The sequence below is a fragment of the Notolepis coatsorum genome (assembly GCF_963971535.1).
Source record: "Notolepis coatsorum genome assembly, chromosome: 2".
Classification (NCBI taxonomy): Eukaryota; Metazoa; Chordata; class Actinopteri; order Aulopiformes; family Paralepididae; genus Notolepis; species Notolepis coatsorum.
In genome coordinates, this window is record NC_140166.1 from 17,087,174 (window position 1) to 17,112,287 (window position 25,114).

The 25,114-nt window shown below is 42.3% G+C and overlaps 1 protein-coding gene across 5 annotated transcripts in view; it reads left to right on the forward strand.

Annotated features, from left to right (window-relative positions):
* Positions 1 to 25,114, forward strand: part of LOC311248924 (far upstream element-binding protein 3-like) — a 157,898-nt gene that overhangs the window by 47,555 nt on the left and 85,229 nt on the right. For 4 of the 5 annotated variants that reach the window (XM_084338161.1, XM_084338159.1, XM_084338158.1 and 1 more), the window contains exon 5: positions 7,999 to 8,070. The exons of the other annotated variant lie outside the window; for it this stretch is intronic. In XM_084338161.1, coding sequence (XP_084194287.1) covers positions 7,999 to 8,070 — 72 coding nt within the window. The remainder of the gene's footprint in view (positions 1 to 7,998; positions 8,071 to 25,114) is intronic. 5 annotated transcript variants of the gene reach the window in all.

Genomic DNA, 25,114 nt, shown 5'->3' on the forward strand with positions numbered 1-25,114 from the left:
TTCTGATGAGACAGTGTTACCCTGACACACTACAGCTGTTTTCTGATGAGACACTGTTACCCTGAGTCCCTGACACACTACAGCTGTTTTCTGATGAGACCGTGTTACCCTGAGTCCCTGACACACTACAGCTGTTTTCTGATGAGACCGTGTTAGCCCGAGTCCCTGACATACTACAGCTGTTTTCTGATGAGACAGTGTTACCCTGAGTCCCTGACACACTACAGCTGTTTTCTGATGAGACCGTGTTACCCTGACACACTACAGCTGTTTTCTGATGAGACAGTGTTACCCTGACACACTACAGCTGATAAGACTGTGTTACCCTGACACACTACAGCTGATAAGACCGTGTTACCCTGACACACTACAGCTGATAAGACTGTTACCCTGACACACTACAGCTGTTTTCTGATGAGACAGTGTTACCCTGACACACTACAGCTGATAAGACTGTGTTACCCTGACACACTACAGCTGATAAGACCGTGTTACCCTGACACACTACAGCTGATAAGACTGTTACCCTGACACACTACAGCTGATAAGACTGTGTTACCCTGACACACTACAGCTGATAAGACTGTTACCCTGACACACTACAGCTGATAAGACTGTGTTACCCTGACACACTACAGCTGATAAGACTGTTACCCTGACACACTACAGCTGATAAGACCGTGTTACCCTGACACACTACAGCTGATAAGACTGTTACCCTGACACACTACAGCTGATAAGACTGTTACCCTGACACACTACAGCTGATAAGACTGTTACCCTGACACACTACAGCTGATAAGACTGTGTTACCCTGACACACTACAGCTGTGATAAGACTGTTACCCTGACACACTACAGCTGATAAGACTGTGTTACCCTGACACACTACAGCTGTGATGAGACCGTCTTACCCTGACACACTACAGCTGTGATGAGACCATGTTACCAGGGCCCGAAATTAGAGCCCGCCATTGGCAACCAGATTTTAGGTTTGGCCAGTGCCACTGAGAGGTCTGTCCGCCATGTGGCGGGTCACAAAATAGTCATGTAAAATAATTAAAACTTTAGTGTGTTTTGGTCTTACGACAGGCCTAATTTGTGGCTTGTTTACCGATGTCACATCCACTACTCTTCTATCATGACTGCCCGTGGCGCCTGCTTGCACTGTAGGGAGCTAACGTTAGCTTAATAACTTTAAATGGGTTACAAATAATGTGGAACTATGGAAAGAGTAAGCCGACCGCTAAAAAGAAAACCCACCGCGGCAGCGAGAGCGGGACCACCTAACAAAAGAACGTTTCGCAGAGCATTCATTATAGACACAGACCATGAGCTGACTAAGCTAAGCTAATTAGCATTAGCTGCTAACCCTGGAAACGCTCAAAGCACCGTCAGTGAGTCCACAAAACCAGTTCCATTAGTGAGGAAAGGGGTTATATTAACGAGGCTTGGCAACAGGGGTTCAAAGATAACTTCACATTTATTGGCTATTCGTTTCTTAACCCATTCTCTGCCAGAGCTTATATCCATCGCTGTACCCTCTCTGCCAGCGCTATTTGTCTATGGAGATGTTCACCTTCTTTGCAGGGCTATAACTTTTTAAATTGTATTGCTAAATTGACATTACTATGGCCCATTCAACATCAATTATCTATCGTTCAGGATGTAGGAATGTTTTACTTTTTCATTCACACATTCATACAAAAATACCGTCTAGAGTATAAATATGTTTTTATCGTTTTCTGCAGTATTTCCTAGAACGTGAGATATAGACATAAATGCATATTAGATTATTAAATGCCGTTTGACACCGATGAACGTTGTATTAAAAATTTCAACTGTACATGGTCCTAGACGTTATGACTTATCATCTGCGGGTGAACGGAGGGGGGGGGGGGGTCGTTTATAATTCCGTGGCTGACGTTAAATCATTTATGTAGTATGGGTGATATATTGATCAGAGCAGTTTGTATGGATAATAATAAACAAACAGGCTGAAAGTAACGTCAGCCTCCTCTTACCGTTGGGCGATCACACTGGCGCAAACAGATCCCAGTTATGTGATGTTGATCGAGGTGATCCAGTTCCGGTTTGTATAATACTAATATACATCCAAATCATGTTGTTTATTGAGTTATGGCAACGGATCGATATCCACGGTGTCTGGATTGAGTCCCGGGAGCGATAACGAGTGGCCGGACGGAATAGGGGACGGACCAAGCACTTCCGGCCACTTCCGGTTTGGCAACTCGTTGATCGGCCACGAGGTGGCGGTATTGAAGCGTTGCAGAGTTGAGCGGAGTCCTACAGCACCAGCCAAGACTCCGTGGGTGAAATGTGAATACCATGACGAAAATATGAAATATTGATCTCAAAGACGCCTTACGCCGTCATTGGCAGATTACGCATGGCGGAGAATGACGTGTTAACACGTCATCGGCGGAGAATGGGTTAATTATATCGCTTCATGCATCGGGGATCCAGGCTCCGTGTGTTGTTGACATCCTAGTCTAGTGTGTGTGACATCATCGACTGTCTATGGCAACTCAGACGGGGAGGGGCTCGCTCGCTCTCTCTCTCGCTCTCTCTCTCTCTCTCTCTCTCTCTCTCTCTCTCTCTCTCTCTCTCTCTCTCTCTCTACGTTCAATATGATTTAAAGCCAAACGTTACACTATAAATACTAACTATAGTTGATAAATATTCCATTTCATTATCTGAAATATTCTAAAATCATTAAGTCTGCTATAAGCCATTATCCCTTTGTGTGTGATTATAATTTTCTCAGTCAAAGTCAAAAAGAAAAACAGAAACAACACGTTTGTCATCGGTAGTAAATCAATGAGATTGTGGACTTTGATGAGGACATGATTGAGGAGGTTTAAGTTAGGTTTATAAAACCTTCACATTTTATTATGTTCTGTTAAATCCTGCAAAGAGGGTAGAGTGAGGAGTCTGATGATGTTTAACAGTAGGTTACAATTTAAGTTTAAGATTTAATTGACATGTATTGATTAATCAATTATCAATGAATATATTAAAATAATTTGCTTAAAATTTTACTCTGGCCTCTTATTTAAGTGTATTCTTCAACATAATACCCTATCTACTTGAAATGTACTGAATCTCCTTTATATATATGACGGTAAGAAATATGCTTGACGGGTAGATTTTTCCCATCTGGCCGGTGAGTCAAAAAGAAAATGTCGTGCCCTGCGTGTTACCCTGACACACTACAGCTGTGATGAGACTGTGTTACCCTGACACACTACAGCTGTGATGAGACTGTGTTACCCTGACACACTACAGCTGTGATGAGACCGTGTTACCCTGACACACTACAGCTGATAAGACTGTTACCCTGACACACTACAGCTGATAAGACTGTTACCCTGACACACTACAGCTGTGATGAGACCGTGTTACCCTGACACACTACAGCTGATAAGACTGTTACCCTGACACACTACAGCTGATAAGACTGTTACCCTGACACACTACAGCTGATAAGACTGTGTTACCCTGACACTACAGCTGATAAGACTGTTACCCTGACACACTACAGCTGATAAGACTGTGTTACCCTGACACACTACAGCTGATAAGACTGTTACCCTGACACACTACAGCTGTGATAAGACTGTTACCCTGACACACTACAGCTGATAAGACCGTGTTACCCTGACACACTACAGCTGATAAGACTGTTACCCTGACACACTACAGCTGTGATAAGACTGTTACCCTGACACACTACAGCTGATAAGACTGTGTTACCCTGACACACTACAGCTGTGATAAGACTGTTACCCTGACACACTACAGCTGATAAGACTGTGTTACCCTGACACACTACAGCTGTGATGAGACCGTCTTACCCTGACACACTACAGCTGTGATGAGACCATGTTACCAGGGCCCGAAATTAGAGCCCGCCATTGGCAACCAGATTTTAGGTTTGGCCAGTGCCACTGAGAGGTCTGTCCGCCATGTGACGGGTCACAAAATAGTCATGTAAAATAATTAAAACTTTAGTGTGTTTTGGTCTTACGACAGGCCTAATTTGTGGCTTGTTTACCGATGTCACATCCATTACTCTTCTATCATGACTGCCCGTGGCGCCTGCTTGCACTGTAGGGAGCTAACGTTAGCTTAATAACTTTAAATGGGTTACAAATAATGTGGAACTATGGAAAGAGTAAGCCGACCGCTAAAAAGAAAACCCACCGCGGCAGCGAGAGCGGGACCACCTAACAAAAGAACGTTTCGCAGAGCATTCATTATAGACACAGACCATGAGCTGACTAAGCTAAGCTAATTAGCATTAGCTGCTAACCCTGGAAACGCTCAAAGCACCGTCAGTGAGTCCACAAAACCAGTTCCATTAGTGAGGAAAGGGGTTATATTAACGAGGCTTGACAACAGGGGTTCAAAGATAACTTCACATTTATTGGCTATTCGTTTCTTAACCCATTCTCTGCCAGAGCTTATATCCATCGCTGTACCCTCTCTGCCAGCGCTATTTGTCTATGGAGATGTTCACCTTCTTTGCAGGGCTATAACTTTTTAAATTGTATTGCTAAATTGACATTACTATGGCCCATTCAACATCAATTATCTATCGTTCAGGATGTAGGAATGTTTTACTTTTTCATTCACACATTCATACAAAAATACCGTCTAGAGTATAAATATGTTTTTATCGTTTTCTGCAGTATTTCCTAGAACGTGAGATATAGACATAAATGCATATTAGATTATCAAATGCCGTTTGACACCGATGAACGTTATATTAAAAATGTCAACTGTACATGGTCCTAGACGTTATGACTTATCATCTGCGGGTGAACGGAGGGGGGGGGGGTCGTTTATAATTCCGTGGCCGACGTTAAATCATTTATGTAGTATGGGTGATATATTGATCAGAGCAGTTTGTATGGATAATAATAAACAAACAGGCTGAAAGTAACGTCAGCCTCCTCTTACCGTTGGGCGATCACACTGGCGCAAACAGATCCCAGTTATGTGATGTTGATCGAGGTGATCCAGTTCCGGTTTGTATAATACTAATATACATCCAAATCATGTTGTTTATTGAGTTATGGCAACGGATCGATATCCACGGTGTCTGGATTGAGTCCCGGGAGCGATAACGAGTGGCCGGACGGAATAGGGGACGGACCAAGCACTTCCGGCCACTTCCGGTTTGGCAACTCGTTGATCGGCCACGAGGTGGCGGTATTGAAGCGTTGCAGAGTTGAGCGGAGTCCTACAGCACCAGCCAAGACTCCGTGGGTGAAATGTGAATACCATGACGAAAATATGAAATGTTGATCTCAAAGACGCCTTACGCCGTCATTGGCAGATTACGCATGGCGGAGAATGACGTGTTAACACGTCATCGGCGGAGAATGGGTTAATTATATCGCTTCATGCATCAGGGATCCAGGCTCTGTGTGTTGTTGACATCCTAGTCTAGTGTGTGTGACATCATCGACTGTCTACGGCAACTCAGACGGGGAGGGGCTCGCTCGCTCTCTCTCTCTCGCTCTCTCTCTCTCTCTCTACGTTCAATATGATTTAAAGCCAAACGTTACACTATAAATACTAACTATAGTTGATAAATATTCCATTTCATTATCTGAAATATTCTAAAATCATTAAGTCTGCTATAAGCCATTATCCCTTTGTGTGTGATTATAATTTTCTCAGTCAAAGTCAAAAAGAAAAACAGAAACAACACGTTTGTCATCGGTAGTAAATCAATGAGATTGTGGACTTTGATGAGGACATGATTGAGGAGGTTTAAGTTAGGTTTATAAAACCTTCACATTTTATTATGTTCTGTTAAATCCTGCAAAGAGGGTAGAGTGAGGAGTCTGATGATGTTTAACAGTAGGTTACAATTTAAGCTTAAGATTTAATTGACATGTATTGATTAATCAATTATCAATGAATATATTAAAATAATTTGCTTAAAATTTTACTCTGGCCTCTTATTTAAGTGTATTCTTCAACATAATACCCTATCTACTTGAAATGTACTGAATCTTCTTTATATATATGACGGTAAGAAATATGCTTGGCGGGTAGATTTTTCCCATCTACCCGCCACTGGCCGGTGAGTCAAAAAGAAAATGTCGTGCCCTGCGTGTTACCCTGACACACTACAGCTGTGATGAGACTGTGTTACCCTGACACACTACAGCTGTGATGAGACTGTGTTACCCTGACACACTACAGCTGTGATGAGACTGTGTTACCCTGACACACTACAGCTGTGATGAGACCGTGTTACCCTGACACACTACAGCTGTGATGAGACCGTGTTACCCTGACACACTACAGCTGTGATGAGACCGTGTTACCCTGACACACTACAGCTGTGATGAGACCGTGTTACCCTGACACACTACAGCTGATAAGACTGTTACCCTGACACACTACAGCTGATAAGACTGTGTTACCCTGACACACTACAGCTGTGATGAGACCGTGTTACCCTGACACACTACAGCTGATAAGACTGTTACCCTGACACACTACAGCTGATAAGACTGTTACCCTGACACACTACAGCTGATAAGACTGTGTTACCCTGACACTACAGCTGATAAGACTGTTACCCTGACACACTACAGCTGATAAGACTGTGTTACCCTGACACACTACAGCTGTGATAAGACTGTGTTACCCTGACACACTACAGCTGTGATAAGACTGTTACCCTGACACACTACAGCTGATAAGACCGTGTTACCCTGACACACTACAGCTGTGGCTACAAGAATAAAAGTCAGGTGGGATATTCGTGGCACTCATTGTGGTCACTTTTGTGGGATGCATGTGCAGGTCATGTAGATACTAGTAACACTTAACCTCTTTAAGTGTCGAGATTTATTTCACGTCACAAATAGATTAATACAGTCCGTATTAAGTGATGTTGCGTTTCTTTTTCAAATGTAGCCAAGAGTAAAGACCCTAACCCTATCAAAACGGCAGTCAAAGTCTATATTCTTAGCACTGTTTGTTTACCAATGATTTAGAAGCATCAGGAAGCCGTCATGAAATAGTTTTAGTCCTCTTTTAGTGCTAAGAAAGAGGAGACCCAGGGCTTTCGATGTCTAATTATCAGAAAACTACACTACCAAGCTCACACCAGCCGCATACAAACGTAGTCCAACCATTTTTCTTTTACAAATATTGCAGTGATTTTCGTGATTATCTCACGGGTTGAACAAACCTGAATGTTATTGCCATAAAATACAACCTATATGGTTTCTTGACCCTTCTGTGAACTGCTACAAAAAAAGTGTCTCAATCTGGTGAAAAATGGCGGTGCTATGGACATTATACAAAAGTAACTGTAGTAGATTTCATTCACTATTTTCTGCCCTGTAACGGGCGCCTGGTGGTACTAAATCCAGATGAACTCTGCCATTGGAAAGAGGAGATTTGGCCCAATCCATAGATGTATGACTTGGCCATAATAAGGTAATTTATAGGCCTGATATTCTATATTCATATTTAAAATTGCATATGTCCGGATGGCAAAATTCAGTACTGTATCTACAAAAAACCCTGTAAATCATCTGCCCTTGGCCTTTATTCATTTGCTGAAGAAGGTGCTGAATGAGCTCAATGGCTCAATCTTTCACGTTGGGTCAATAGCATGGTGTTATTCACGGTCAAAGATGGGAGAAAGAAACAATTATTATAATAATTTATATTCTCAAGCATAGTAACGGACACAATATTTCTGACACTGGGAATACATTCCCTGAGGTCCATAGATCACGCAAGAACATGTTAATGGACCTTGTAGAAGTGGAGCAATCTTACATTTACTCCACCTTCTCACCCTTCTCTCTCCTTTCTTCTCCCTTTCCTCCTCTCCTCGCCCCTCTCCTGTCTCCTCTTCCTTTCCTCTTTCCTCTCCCTTCTCTCTTTCCTCTCCCTTCTCTCCTCTCCTCTCTCCTATTCTTATCTGTCCTCCAGTTATCGGTAGAGGAGGTGAGCAGATAACCAGAATCCAGCTGGAGTCGGGCTGTAAGATCCAGATTGCCTCTGGTGAGTCTCTGTCGGTCTGCCCGTCTGTCTGTTACTTGTCTGTCTGTCCTCGTTTAAGGACATCCACTACCCTAGCGGTCACATGACAAGTGGAGAACAGTAAAGACGGAGGGTAATAACAAGACCGATCTCATGAGGAGAGTACTGTCATAATAATCAGACATATCTCATGAGAGTACTGCTATAGTAACGAGACGTATCTCATGAGAGTACTGCCATAATAACAAGACGGATCTCACGAGGACAGTACTGTCATAATAACAAGACGGATCTCATGAGAGTACTGTCATAATAACAAGACGGATCTCATGAGAGTACTGCCATAATAACCAGACATATATCATGAGAGTACTGCCATAATAAGACGGATCTCATGAGAGTACTGCCATAATAACAAGACATATATCATGAGTACTGCCATAATAATAAGACGTATCTCATGAGAGTACTGCCATAATAACTAGACGGATCTCACGAGGAGAGTACTGCCATAATAACGAGACAGATCTCACGAGGAGAGTACTGCCATAATAACAAGACGGATCTCATGAGAGTACTGCCATAATAACAAGACGGATCTCATGAGAGTACTGTCATAATAACAAGACGGATCTCATGAGAGTACTGTCATAATAACGAGACGGATCTCATGAGAGTACTGCCATAACGAGACAGATCTCATGAGAGTACTGCCATAATAACAAGACATATATCATGAATACTGCCATAATAACAAGACATATATCATGAGTACTGCCATAATAACGAGATGTATCTCATGAGAGTACTGTCATAATAACAAGACATATATCATGAGAGTACTGCCATAATAACAAGACAGATCTCATGAGAATACTGCCATAATAACAAAACGGATCTCATGAGGAGAGTACTGCCATAATAAAGAAGACTTCTCATGAGAGTACAGTCATAATAACAAGACGGATCTCATGAGGAGAGTACTGCCATAATAACGAGACGGATCTCATGAGTACTGCCATAATTACAAGACGGATCTCATGAGACTACTGCCATAATAATAAGACTGATCTCATGAGGAGAGTACTGCCATACAAATGTCTCAACTTTTCAAGCAAACGCACAGAGCGCTATCTGCACCTGCATCGTGTTTTTATTGAAGAAAGATGCATCAACCCTGCTTTCGTGAGCCATTGGAAGAGAATCTAATATTTAGCCTTCAGTTGTACCTTTTGTACGGTTGCCTCCAATTTACCGTAACTTCAAGTGAATTATTGTTAATTCATCTTACCTACTCTGAAATCAAATATGTGGAAATGATTGGAAAGATATGTGAAAGCTACGGTAGAAAGAGATGCTGGGGTGAGATGTTTTCTGTGTGTTGCTTGTGAGTGTACACTATGCGTGTTCCGCTTAGTTCTCTAAATTCAGGGGACAAGGTTAACCTCTTCCGCCCGTGCGGTCCGGCCCCGGACCGCAGATGACATCATGTCATACATCAAGCTCTCCAGACTGTCTGACATATTTATTGTTTTTTTTTTTTCAAACGTATTCAAGAATAAACATCATAACCATGTCACAACAGCAGTTATAATGTATATTTTCATCAATACGTTTGTTTAACAATAGGTTAAAGTGTTATACGTTTTTAGTTTAACACATTCCCTGCCACGCAATTTGAGCATCTTATACCACTCTCTGCCAGCACTGTAAGCCTATGGAGATGTTCACCTTCTTTGCAGGGCTATAACTTTTTAAATTGTATTGCTAAATTGACATTACTATGGCCCATTCAACATTGATTATCTATCGTTCAGAATGTAGGAACGTTTTACTTTTTCATTCATAGATTCATACGAAAATACCGTCTAGAATATAAATATGTTTATCGTTTTCTGCAGTAATTCCTAGAACGTGAGATGGGCATAACGCATATATAGATTATCAAATGCCGTTTGTTGACGATACACGCTATATTAAAAATTTCAACTGTACATGATCCTAAACGTTATGACTGATCATGCGCGGATGAACAGGGGGGGGGTCGTTTATAATTCCCTGATCGTCGGTAAATGCTTTATGTAGTATGGGTGATATATTGATCAGAGCAGTTTGCATGGATAATAATAAACAAACGCGCTGAAAAAGACGTCGGTGTCCTCTTACCATTCGACGATGAGACTGGAGGAAAAAGATCCCACTTATTTGACGGCGATCTCCTAAATCCATTTCCGGTTTGTATAATCATAATAAACGGCCAAATCGTATCGATTATTGCATTATGGCAGCGATCGCTACACACGGACGTGTGTATACAGTCCCGCAACAATATGCGAGTGCCGGACGCATTTCCCAGATGCACCGAGATCGACTCGTCCATTTCCGGTTTGGCAACTCGCCGATCATCCACCAGGTGGCAGTATTGAAGCTTTGCAGAGTTGTGCATGCTCCCACTGCATCAGACGAGGCTCAGTGAGGGAATTATGAATAACATGGCGAAAAAATGAAATATGATCTCAATAACGTCGTACGCCGTGGATTGGCAGAATTCGCATGAACTTGAAACACGTCGTAAGCCGTTTCCGGCGTGGGATGTGGTAAAACAATTTGGTGTTACCATCGCGGAAATCTGCCTATTTTGAATTACCGGGCGTCTGTGAATGTAGTCATTTTGAGAAGAGGACATCCAGAGATTTCAATGAGCGTTGGAATTTTTCAAAACTACACTTTCCAAAGGCTTCTAGCTTTTTGCAAGCAAATTAATTCCTGATTATTATAATTTTTTACTTATTACTCAGGATTATATACCACAAAACTGAACGTTATTGGCATATATTGGAGTGCAGTTAGTTTGTCTCCCCTATTTTGAGCATTTAGCAACCATCCGATTTGAAATCATTCTCAAAATGGCGGAGCTCTAGCAAGAATAAAAAACCTACTGTACATACAGATACAATAGATTTCATTATCTGTTCTTCATGCACGCCTGGTGATACTAAATCCAAATTGAACTCGGCCATTTGAAAAGATTTTGCCCAATCCATAAATGTACGAATTGGCTATAATAAAGTCATTTATAGGCCTGCTATTCTATAATAATATTTCAAATTGCATTGGTCCGGATGGGAGAATTCAGTACTGTATTTACGAAACCCCCTGTTTAATCATTTTCCCTTTATTCATTTATTCAGTTTTTCATGTCTGGACATTTTTTGCATGGTGTTATTCACTGTCGAAATGAATAAAAAGATCCAAAGAAAAATCATAATTCATATTCTCCTTTGTTTCATCACAATTTAAGCAAGCCTAGTAATGGACACAATATTTCTGACACTGGGAATACATTCACTGAGGTCCCTAGATACATGCAATAAGAACATGCAAATTTACCTTGTAGAAGTGGAGCAATATTCCATTTACTTAGGTATGTATTTTAGGCGGATTTTCAGAAAATAGGGCTCCGGGCTTAACTCAATCAGCGCCACGCAGTTGAGCATCGTTTGTACTTAACACTTTGGCTGCCATGGGTTAAATTCATTATCAACCGTAGGTTGCCGGCTCTATTTGTCTATAGAGAAAGTCCCCTTCTTTGCATGGCTATAACTTTTTAAATTCTATTGCTACATTGCCATTATTAGGGCCCATTCAAAGTCCTATATGTATTGTTCATTGTGTAGCAACGTTAAACTTTTTCATTCACATATTCATAGTAAAGTATGGTCTAATGTATAAGTATGTTTTCATCTCTTTCTGCAGCTTTCTCCAGAACGTGATATATAGCCCCAAATGCATTATATTGATGATGAAATACAGTTTGATGGCAATCAGCGCGATATAAAAAATTCCAACTAGACGTACTTCTAGAAGTTACTACACGTCATCTGATGTTGACCGGATGGGCGAGGGGGCGTTTATAATTCCGTGGGCAGCGTTATACCAATCATCTAATGTGGGTCAAATGTTGATAATAGCAGCTAGTATCGAAGACGGTAATTTTACACGCTAAAACTCACCCCAGTCTCCGCGCGCCGTTGGGCGATCATCGTAGAGTAGAAATTTTATCATTATGGGATGGCGATTTACCCGGTCCATCTCCAGCTTGTATAATGGTATATACGTCCAAATCATGTTGTTTATCGAGTTATTGGCAATCGATCGCTATGTAGTGTGTAGTGCCGGAACCTATACCGAGTGCCCGGAAGTAATACGGCCGACCAGCAAAACCTCTACTGCGCTTCCTGTTAAGCGATTGCGCCGATCGGCCACCAGATGGCGCTCCTGAACCGCCAGAGAGCTCAGTGGGTCCTCCTGGTGGATCTCAGGCCAGCGGAGGGGAAATATGAATCCGATTCCAGATTTTTGAAATATTGATATTAAAGACGCTGTAAAGCGTCCTCGGCAACTTGAGCATGGCCGGGAATGACGCTGTAAAGCGTTTTTAGGCAGTCAAAGTGTTAACAGGCAGACGCTCTAAAATATAGGAATACGTGGCGGTGTTTGCAGGGCTATAACTATATTCTATATTATAGCTATGGATACAATACTATGGCCCATTTGACATCGACTATCGTTCAATATGTGTTAACGAAAAAAAAATGCATCCATACATTCTCGTTTTATACCGTGGTGAATATGAGTATAGTTTTAGAGTAATCCTATCTAATCCCAGAAAACGTCTCTATGCAGCAATACGTGCAATTCACTAAAAACGTTGCCGTTTCTCGCCTGTACACGCTACTATTTCGAAATCACATCTATATCGGTATTATGTTTCATCATGAATGCATGAAAGGGTGGGGGGGTGGGGTAGTTTTTTTATTTGATTGTCACTAATGGCACACGTTGTGGAGTAACGTTAGGCACATCTTGTGATCGAATTGAAGTCATGGTTGGATCACAGCAGGATTGTTACCATATAGGCCTTACCTTCACTAGGATGTACCCCAAAAAGATTATTCCAATTTTTTGATCGAGTCCCAGTATTGGTGTCGATCGTGTCGCCAACATAATCCGCTACACATCATGCACCGGGAGCATTTCACGCTTATCAATCCGATCGGGACAACCGCTCCCCTTGCCCGACAAATAAAAATCCGACCCGATACTTTTGATCAACGCACAGGCCAAGATATAATGTTTCAAAGGGTGCTCGATACTGCCACCTGGGTGGATGCGGCCGGTATTGCACTTTGGCATTCTCAGGATTAGGGTTGGGCACCGAGAACCGGTTCTAATAGGAACCGGTTCCTAACTTCCGGTTCGATTCTTAATTTTTTTTTTACTTTGTTAATTAATACCCTAGTTACAGTACAGCAACCAAATTAAACTGTATCAAGTTAACTGACAATGTGAATAGTATGAAAAATAATTAAAGATAAAAAAAAAATATATATATATATCCTGCAAAATAAGCTGTGACCTGTTTTGACCTGCACCTCAAAGAATCGAGAATCGTTTAGAACAGGAATCGAAATGGAGAATCGGAATCGTTCAAATCCAAACGATGCCCAACCCTACTCAGGATGATTCCCCATGTTAACCCAGATGTCCGTGTGCCTGTAATTAATGGAAATATTGAATAAAAGAAATAACGACGAAAACCCGACTATACTCTGTCTGGCGCTGAACGGTTGGCGAGTTAACCCGACTATCATCGGGTCCGGCGCTGATTGAGTTAAGAGGTTAACTTCATAGTTTAATTTCACTACTTTGAAATCAAAGCTGTGGAAAGAAAAAAAAATCATGAGACGGTGAAAGAGAGCTGAGAGATGTGTTGTGTGCATGTATTCTACTTTGTTCTCCAATATTCCAGGACCCGTTTAGCCTAGAATTGATCATTTTACATATCTGTAATATTCTAAATATATGTAATCTAAATCCTGTAATTTCATTCTTTTTTATCCATAATAAGCGATTACCCATAAATAATGCCTCCTTACCCATTTTTATTAAACTGTTCTCCTTATATTAATTGAGGCACCAGAGAATGAACGGAATCATCCAGGATCAGGGAAATGCACCTTTTTTTAGGTATTATGCGTCTGCCCCGCAAAATCATCTGTATTTTTTATTTCTGCCTCCTGAGTATGACCCTGATCTAGATCAAGGGTTCCCAAAGTGGGGGGGGGGGGGGCGGGGGGGGTCGCCAGATTATATTAAAAAAAAAACATCCCAAAAAAAAGTTTTTTTATTCTATTTTTTTATGGAGTCAGGCCACTGGAGATCACTGCAACTCACACAAGTTGGAGAACTCTCTCTCTCTCTCACTCTCACTCTCTCACTCTCACTCTCACTCTCACTCTCTCACTCTCACTCTCTCACACACACACACACACACACACAGCGAGCCGCATGTGATTGGTGGAGGCGGGACCCTTACAAAAAACTGTTGTTGCTAATTAGGGATGCACCGATATGAAAATTTGTCACAGATACCGATTGTTCAACTAACACAATCAGCCGATACCGATATTTGTGGCAAAAAAAATATATATATATAATTTGTATGTCTCTAAATGGTTTGATGAATTGAAAATGGAGGACCCTTATGTAAAAAAGCCGAAAGTCTTTTTCTGGTCTTCATCCTCCAGTCCACTGAGCTGTACTGTATTGTACCCATTCTGCAATCTGTTAATAAAGTTTTCAATCAATCAGACAAATGTATAGAAAAGCTTTTATTATAACCATATAACAAAAAATTATATTGTCTATGAAAATGTTTTAGCCCTATGCTTGACTATTATTTTAGGCATGGCAACAAGTAAAATAATAATAATAAAATTAATAAATAAAATATAAAATAAATAAATAAATAGGCTCTTTTTGTGTTACAAATTGTGCTCACCGATATGAACATAGGCCTCTTTACTTACTTAAAAAAAGGAAACATCAAGAAATATGTTTATGGTATTAATTCCACCATGCCATGTGTGTTTTTATTTTATAATGCTCATGAGTCATGATTATTGCTGAAGTCTGAGTCATACAATACTCACTGGCTTTCATAACAGACTAGCTTGTCTTGCTCAAGACTTGTTTATTAGTTTTAATAAGAGAGCACTATCTCTAGTGGCTTTGGTAAATCAGATCACGCGTCCATTTTTCTTTCACCAAAGTACAAACAGAGAATCAAAAGTACTCCTGTAGTCTCGCGAGAGGTGCAGAAATGGGATTTGACGTCAGAGGAGACGCTACAGGCTGCGTTTGACTGCACAGACTGGAACGTGTTCCGCGACACAGATAACATTAATGTCTACACGGAGACAGTGCTGGACTATGTTTGTACTTTGGTGGAAGAAACAATCCCCACTACCAAAATGAGAGTTTACCCAAATCAAAAACCCTGGGTAGACAAATCCGTCCGTGAAGCTCTGAGAGAGCGCACCAAAGCATACAACGACGGCCTAGTGGCAGGCAACATGAATGACCACAAGGTGGCGCGATACAACGTAAGGAGGACAGTGACAGAGGCCAAACGGCGCTACAGGGATAAAATTGAACTCCAGTTTGAACAAGCTGACTCTAGAGCTATGTGGCAGGGGCTCAAAACGATGACAGACTACAAAGGCGCCTCCCTCAAACTGAACAGTGACATCTCCTTAGCAAATGACCTCAATACCTTCTATGCGAGGTTTGATGCTGGTAATAACACCAGCCCACAAGCCACGGCAATGGGGGGGGGGGGTCGGCTGCTGATGGAGACGCAGTGTTCAGGGTAACAGAGCATGAGGTGAGGCGGACCTTTAAAAAAGTGAATATCAGGAAGGCAGCAGGTCCGGACGGCATCCCCGGCCGCGTCCTAAAAGTCTGTGCCGACCAACTGGCCCCAGTATTCACTGACATATTTAACCTGTCCTTAGAACAGGCGGTCATCCCCACCTGCCTGAAGAAGTCCACTATTATCCCTGTACCCAAAAAATCCAAGCCTGCTTGCCTCAACGACTACCGCCCTGTAGCTCTCACCTCCATAGCCATGAAGTGCTTTGAGAAGCTAGTAAAGGGCTACATCTGCTCCTCCCTCCCCATCAACATGGACCCCCTGCAATTTGCATACCGCCCCAACAGGTCCACGGAGGACGCCATAGCCCATGTGCTGCACACAGCAGCATCACACCTGGACAAGAGGCAGGGGAACTATGTGAGAATGCTATTCATCGACTACAGCTCGGCATTCAATACCATAGTCCCCTCCATACTCATAGCCAAGCTCAGGGACCTGGGCTTGAACTATGACCTCTGCCAGTGGGTCTTGGACTTCCTGACTGGCAGACCCCAGGTGGTGAGAGCAGGCAACTGCACCTCCTCATCCATCACCCTCAACATAGGGGCCCCCCAGGGCTGTGTTCTGAGTCCCCTCCTCTACTCCCTGTACACACACGACTGTGTGGCTCAGCGGAGTAGCAATACAATCATCAAATTTGCTGACGACACAGTGGTGGTGGGCCTGATCTCTGCCAACGACGAGAGGGCCTACCTGGAAGAGGTCAAGGTCCTGGCGGGATGGTGCCAGGAAAACAGCCTCTCCCTGAACGTCAGCAAAACAAAGGAGATGATTGTGGACTTCAGGAGGTCGGGGGTCAAGGACTACAGCCCCCTCAGCATCGACGGGGCACCGGTTGAGAGAGTCAACAGCTTTAAGTACCTCGGAGCCTACATATCCGAGGACTTGACATGGACCACACACATTGACAGTGTTGTGAAGAAGGCACGACAACGCCTCTACTTCCTCAGGCGCCTAAGGAAGTTCCAAGTCAGTCAGAAGATCCTTAAGAACTTCTACTCATGTACAATAGAGAGCATCTTGACTGGCAACATCACCTCCTGGTTTGGGAATAGCACTGCACAAGACCGAAGCAGACTACAAAGAGTGACACGTTCAGCCGAACGCACAATTGGAGGGGGGCTCCCCACCCTCCAGAACATTTACAACAAGCGTTGCAAGGGCAAGGCTAAGAGAATCATTAAAGACTCCAGTCACCCGAACAACTGCCTCTTTGAACTGCTGCGGTCAGGCAAGCGATACCGGAGTCTCAAGGCGAGCACAGAAAGACTCAGAAGAAGCTTCTATCCCCAGGCCATCAGGCTGCTAAACGAACAATGAACACTACACAACAACAACCACCAAACGCACATAGCACACACATCCACACGCACACACTCACTTTAAACAAACACACTGTAGCACCCACTCCACACACTTTATAGCACACACCCACTTTAAACAAACACACTGTAGCACCCACTCCCCACACTTTATATTTATTGATGAAGGATTGCACTACAACTCGTACACCTTACTGTAAATTGTACCTAAATTGTACCTCATCCCATTTCTGCTTTGCACTATATAGTACTGTACATTAGTACACTGCATAGTATTGTATATTATATGGTAACTCAGAACATTGTACATATGTCTATACCGAACACTGTGACCTCATTTTCTTCTTCTAAATTACATGCTATACTATGTTATTTGATACTATCTTGTCTAGCACAGTCTCTGGAGCGTAACAGTAAGAAGCATTTTGTATGAAAGTATTCTGTACTTCTGTATGACAACTATTAAAGAAACTTGAAACTTGAACTCAACCAAAGCAATGCAACAGAACAATTTTGATTGACAGTCGATTCTGCCAATTACGGCACACCGCTTGCACCCGCCTCTGCTGTTCTTACCACCAATCGGCAATCGCTTATTCGTTTTTTACTTCCGGGATGTCCGCCATTGATTTTGACGAGAGCTCAACAACAAAGCTAAAGTTAGCTCCCCGCGGCCCACGAGTAGACTACCAGCGCTCCACAGGAGTACTAAACGAGGCATAATGATTTTACTGCAACGAATGTTATAATAAAAGCTTTTCTATACATTTGTCTGATTGAAAACTTTATTAACAGATTGCAGAATGGGTACAATTCAGTACGGGCTCTCGGAGCAAAGGAAGGAACTGATATGAATGAGTAATGATTGCTATGTTCGGGTAAATATGCTGATGTTATTGAACGTGTAACTATATAACGTTAATGCCACAAAACGAATGCGGCGTTGTGCAGGTCGCTTGACTGAAACTTTTTTCAAAGTTTGAATGTGGACCAGATTCACGCGACGATGCGGCTACTGCCATCGGCACATTTGAGCTAATTGGCCGATAGGCCGATGGCAGTCAACAAGGCACTAGGGCTGTCCCCGACTAAGGATTTGGATGGTCGACTAGGATTGGCCAAAATTTGCAGTTAGTCGACTATTGGTCGACTTAAAAAAAATATATAATATTTTAAAACTTTTTAATTTTTTTTTTATCATTCCATTTGGGCTGTGGGGGGGTGCTTAATGTCTGAAGGAGTCGACTGAAGGCTTCTTGTCCTCTGCAAAAGCATGCAATTGGTCCACTGATGGATACATCTTGATATTTGTCTAGTCTAGTGTGTTCATTAGATGGGTGAAATCCTCTTTCAGTGCCTCTGTGCCTGTTTTCGTAGGCAGTTAGCCTCTGGTATGCGTGCCATTAGCGTTAGCCACGCTTCTAGGCCTCTTTTCTTTTTTTATATATATATATTCGACTAAGAGGTTGGCCAGTCGACTACGGCTCCTTTCGACCAATTAGTCGACTAATCGATTAATAGGGGTCAGCCCTACAAGGCACTTATCGGCCGATACCCGACCGATATATCGGTGCACCCCTATTGCTAATCATTGACACATGCTAGCCTGTAATACCCCCCCCCCCCCCCCCCCCCCAGAAAAATCTACTTTGCATTTGATATATTGCAAATATATGCCATCACACACACTGGCATTTAAAGGGTTAGAATTATAAAATTAATATGTGGTGTTATGATCAGGGCTGAAGTTGAATAACATTTTTTATTTTTTTTCAATCTGACATTACAAAAAAAACAGAAAATCCATCAAAATCAGTGTTGTTGCTAATCATACATATGCTAGCCTGTTTTTTAACAATTTGTGATGCCATCACAAACACTGGCATTTAAAGGGTACAAATAAAAAAAGTCTGCACCAGAATGCAGGAAATTAAGTCTTTGTAACAAAAAAAATCCTGGTGGGGGACCCCCAGACCCCCTGCTTAAAAAGTGGCCTGACTGGGGCTATATTTTGCACTATTTCCTGGCCTGAATGATTTCCCCAGTCCGGCCCTGGTTAAAAGCCTCCAATGCTTATTAGTGTGTGTGCGTTTGAACGTTTGCATGTTTCAACCATACATTTCCATTTATAAAAATAATAATAATAATTTTTTTAATTATTTGGGGGTCGCGGCCTGAAAAGTTTGGGAACCCCTGATCTAGATGACATATAACATCACCCAGTATAAGAATTTGCGGCATCTGGGTTGTGAGACGTATTTATCCACATTTGTCTGTTCATCAACTTCTTTACGTTGTACTGTACCTGTGCTGTACGATGACGATACATTCGAATCTAATCTATCTTTAGTAGTGACTCCATATCAACTGCGTCGGTAGTAGTACTCAATACTTTGTTGAAGCACCTTTGGCAGCAATTACAGCCTCAAGTCTTGTTGAGTATTACGCTACAAGTTTGGCACCTTTTTTTTGGGCAGTTTCTCCCATTCTTCTTTGCAGATTGTCTCAAGCTCCATCAGGTTGGATGGGGATTGTCGGTGCACTTTCCAGAGATGTTCAATCGGGTTCAAGTCTGGGCTCTGGCTGGGACACTCAAGGACATTCACAGACTTGTCCCGAAGCCACTCCTTTGTTATCCTGGCTGTGTGCTTAGAGTCATTGTCCTGTTGGAAGGTGAACCTTCGCCCCAGTCTGAGGTCCAGAGCACTCTGGAAGAGGTTTTCATCAAGGATCTCTCTGTACATTGCTGCATTCATCTTTCCCTTGATCCTGACTAGTCTCCCAGTTCCTGCCGCTGAAAAACATCCCCACAGCATGATACTGCCACCACCATGCTTCACTGTAGGGATGGTATTGACCAGGTGATAAGCGGTGCCTGATTTCCTCCAAACATGGCGCTTGGCATTCAAGTTCAAGTTTCTTTAATAGTTGTCATACAGAAGTACAGAATACTTTTATACAAAATGCTTCTTACTGTTTCGCTCCAGAGACTGTTAGACAAGATGGTATGAAATAAAATAGTATAGCATGTAAAATAGAAGTAAAAATAGAGGTCACAGTGTTCAGTATAGACATATGTACAATGTTCGATGCAGAATAGAAGTAACTGAGTTACTATACAATATACTATGCAATGTACTAATATACAATACTATATAGTGCAGAGCAGAAATGGGATGAGGTACAATTTAGGTACAATTTACAGTAAGGTGTGCGAGTTGTAGTGCAAATCCTTTACCAATAAATATAAAGTGTAAAGTGTGTTTAGGTGTTCTAAAGTGTGTAAAGTGGGTGCTGCAGTGAGTTGCCCGTTTAAAGTGAGTGTGTGCGTGTGGATGTGTGTGCTGTGTGCATTTGATGGTTGCTGCATAGTGTTTATTGTTCGTTGAGCAGCCTGATGGCCTGGGGATAGAAGCTCCTTCTGAGTCTTTCTGTGCTCGCCTTAAGACTCCGGTATCGCTTGCCTGACCGCAGCAGTTAAAAGAGGCAGTTGTTCGGGTGGCTGGAGTCCTTGATGATTCTCTTAGCCTTCCCCCTGCACCGCTTGTTGTAAATGTTCTGGAGGGTGGGAAGCCCCCCTCCAATTGTGCGTTCGGCTGAACGTGTCACTCTTTGTAGTCTGCTACGGTCTTGTGCAGTGCTATTCCCAAACCAGGAGGTGATGTTGCCAGTCAGGATGCTCTCGATTGTACATGAGTAGAAGTTCCTAAGGATCTTCTGACTGACTTGGAACTTCCTTTGGGCCATAGAGTTAAATCTTGGTTTCATCAGACCAGACAATTTTCTTTCTCATGGTCAGAGTCCTTTAGGTGCCTTTTGGCAAACTCCATGCGGGCTGTCATGTGCCTTTTACTGAGGAGTGGCTTCCGTCTGGCCACTCTACCATAAAGGCCTGATTGGTGGAGTGCTGCAGAGATGGTTGTCCTTCTGGAAGGTTCTCCCATCTCCACGGAGGAACACTGGAGCTCTGTCGGTGACCATCGGGTTCTTGGTCACCTCCCTGACCAAGGCCCTTCTCCCCCGATGGCTCAGTTTGGCCGGGCGGCCAGCTCTAGGAAGAGTCCTGGTGGTTCCAAACTTCCATTTGCGAATTATGGAAGACGACTGCTCGTTGGCACCTTCAATGCTGCAGCAATTTTTTGTACCCTTCCCCAGATCTGTGCCTCGATACAATCTTGTCTCGGAGGTCTACAGACCATTCATTGGACTTCATGGCTTGGTTTGTGCTCTGACATGCACCTTTAACTGTGGGACCTTATATAGACGGGTTGTGTGCCTTTACAAATTATGCCCAATTATGCCCAATCAATTGAATTTACCACAGGTGGACTCCAATCACGTTGTAGAAACATCTCAAGGATGATCAGAGGAAACAGGATGGAGCTGAGTGTCATAGCAAAGGGTGTGAATACTTATGTACATGTGATATTAAATCTTTATTTTTAATACATTTGCAAAAAATTCTAAACATCTTTTTGTGTAGAAGTTTCAGGGGAAAAAATTATTTAATCCATTTTGGAATAAGGCTGTAACATAACAAAATGTGGAAAAAGTGAAGGGGTATGAATGCTTTCCGGATGCACTGTATATATATATATATTTTTATGTTGTGGGACTTGTACAGCACTTTGTTCAACTTTGTCAGTGCTGTAAAGTTTAAATCTTAGACAAACAAAACACTTTGCTTTCATGAAATGTTGTAAGCCGTCATTTGAGGCTTTATAAAAGCAGCACAATGAGCACAAATTTGTCAAGTGCCGAGTTCGACCTCATCTTAAATAACAAACAGCATTGCTTGTTGTAGTTAACACATTCGGGGCCGGCCACGTATAAATCCGTGTTTCGAATCCAACGGTTGAGGACCAACCACGGACATGTCTGTGGCAAGGTTGTTTTGGCTTTTATTTAATTGTATTAACCTACTCGATGTCACCGAGCTGCACTGCAGATCTACCCTCTTCGAATTCTGAAAAGTGCATTACCGGCCAGATCCTCTTAGGGGCGCTGTCTCGATAATGCAGTGTGCCCTGTGGCAGAACGGTGCACAATTTTTTTGACTTTCAATGGAGTTTCCAGTTAGCTGGATTCTGGATGTGCAGCATAGTAGCTTGGAATACCTTTTGCGACGCCAAATTCACTATGCAGTAAAGGAATATATATCGATCTACCAGATGGCGATCGATAACTGAGAAATGCTCTGGGGGATCCAACCGGCCCACGGTAAGATCTTTTTCGCGTAAATTACGCTATAAAATGAGAACGTATTGATGAGAAAATTATTTCTTTAAGCCATTTTGAAGGGACGGTTTATGGTCTCAATTGACAATGAGAATGGACAGATAGCAATACTATAAAGTATAGATTTTGCTCTACAAACAGCCCCACGGACTATGAAAAAAAAATAAAAAAAATCTAACCCTAACTAACCGTACTGTCATGCACTGTCCTAATAAACTAACCTACACTGTAGCACTCAACACTTTGATGAACATTGTTGCTCAGCTGATAGAGTTGTGCCCTTCCTGATGGCTTGTCGTACAGAACTTGTAAGTCGCTTTGGATAAAAGCGTCAGCTAAATGACTAAATGTAAATGTAAATGTTTAGAAATGCTGGCCGTCTACAGTGATTTTAGACTGATCCAAATGGCCATGAATGTGTTAACAAAGAGAGGCAGAGTTGATTTTGCAAAAAAAAACTTTTTTTATTTTAGTTAATTTTTTTATAATCAAATTTTATTTTCATATTCGAATCCGATGCCCATCGAACGAAGCTTCGAAGTATTTAAGACAGCTCTAGTCGGTAGTGTCTGCAATCCAAGTCTTTCCTCTCAGCTCTCCGTTGCTGTATTTCCTTCAGCTCATACAGATATGGCAGTATAGACCTGTTCACTGTTTACAAACGTACCGTGTTCGAGCCAATCGGCAATACCAACTGAGTCACATGACTAATGCAAGCTGCTGCACTAAAAGGGTACAATGGGGCTCTATGGAGAAACTATGGCAATCCCCTGACTAAAAGTTGTTTGGGACGGCTGGATGTCATTTTTCCCAATCAGCATGGCTGTGAGTCTTTCAACTTTTACATATCTAGTGTTGGCATGGATTGATTGTTTATACACTTCTTAACTGCGCTAAATACTAAACTACATTACAACTACATAATCAACAACATTATTTAAGCATTACATCACGCGACAGAGTGTTATACGAATTAGATCACGCCTAGGGGTCGTTAGACCCCCCTAGGCGCGATCTAATTCGTATAACACGACTTCAAGTGATGTAATGCGTTTACCGGTAATACAATGGCCGAATTCACCCAACCTTATTGCTATACAATAAACACACAGTAATTGAAGCATAATGGAGATTTATTCACAACCATCCACAGAAAAAGTAGGTCAAAAAAACCAATTACATAATCCAACATATGTGTAAACAACTAACATATTCCAGTTGACTGTATCTTTTTTTAATGATTCGTTACGAATATATCCATACTTCCATTGTGTTTGAGACATCCAGTGAAATCGCTTTGTGTGACAGTGTCCTTTTGAAGCAGAGGGAGGTGCAGAGGGAGGTGCTACAAACCATGCCATCTAACAACAAACTTCATATAAATCCCGCAATTTATTATTGTTTTGACAATGGGTCATGACAAACCAATTACATAATCCAACATATGTGTAACGAACTAATATTACATCGGTCCGCGACCCGATGGTTGGCGACCTCTGCTATAGAGCCACACTCCGTTATGCACAAGTTTACAGACTTTCGGAGAGTGTATATTATTCAATGAGACTGCCAGCCAGCTTTAGCGCGACGGAGAAATACAATTTCAATTGTGACGAGAGAAGATCATCTTCCGATTCAGATACAATTTAACACACACGGTTCCAGATATATTAATGTTTTGCGGCAAACTTTCACCCCGCAATGGATTTAGGTGCGTCTCATCTCTCCTCATGTTGTCTGTGCTTCTCCTCTCCGGCACCCGAGACAGAGAGCACTCAGCCAGTGGCCACTCCCCTCAGACCCAAAGTTCTGTAGTTTTTCACACAGCGAGGAAAATAATACAGTCGGGCAATCTAACAAGAATTAACGTATTTACAAGTGTGTCAGTGTAATGGTGAAGTCAAGTGCTTTGAGCAGGATAAACGTATAACTTATATTATATATATGTTACAGTATATAAAAAATACTGTTTTACTTTTGTGCAGTAACTGAAGCTGCCACCCCCCCCCCCCCTTCCAACGTGCCTGATTGTTATGCATTTTACTCTGCCAATTGGCGACCCAATAAAAACGGGCCATTTAAAAAAAAAACTTGTTTCACAATGGGTCATGACAAACCAATTACATAATAATAATAATAATATCTTAAATTTATATAGCACCTTTCAGGAGTCCCAAGGCGCTTAACAGCTAAGGGAGGGGGACAGGGAACAACGTAACAACAAAATATTAATCAAAAGGAAAGAAAAGGGAGAAAACGAAAGAAAAAGGGGAAATCAGGCAGTCATTTACAAATTTGGTGAAAAGGTGGGTTTTGAGTTGGGATTTGAAAGAGTGCAGGGATGTAGCACTACGGATGTTTGGAGGGAGTGAGTTCCAGAGGGTGGGTGCGGCCACAGAGAAGGCTCTGGGACCAACAGTCCGCTTGTTGGTGGTGGGGATGGAGAGGATACTGGAGTCAGAGGACCGCAGCCTCTGGGGTGGAATGTAGGGATGGAGGAGGTCCGATAGGTACCGGTGGGCAAGGGAGTGAAGGGCTTTGTAGGTGATGAGGAGGATCTTGAAATTGATGCAGGACTTGACTGGAAGCCAGTGGAGGTGGATGAGGGTGGGGGTGATGTGGTTCCAGGACATAATCCGACATATGTGTAACGAACTAACATATTCCAGTTGACTGTATATTTTTTGGAGGATTCGTTCAAAATATATTCATACTTCCATTTGTC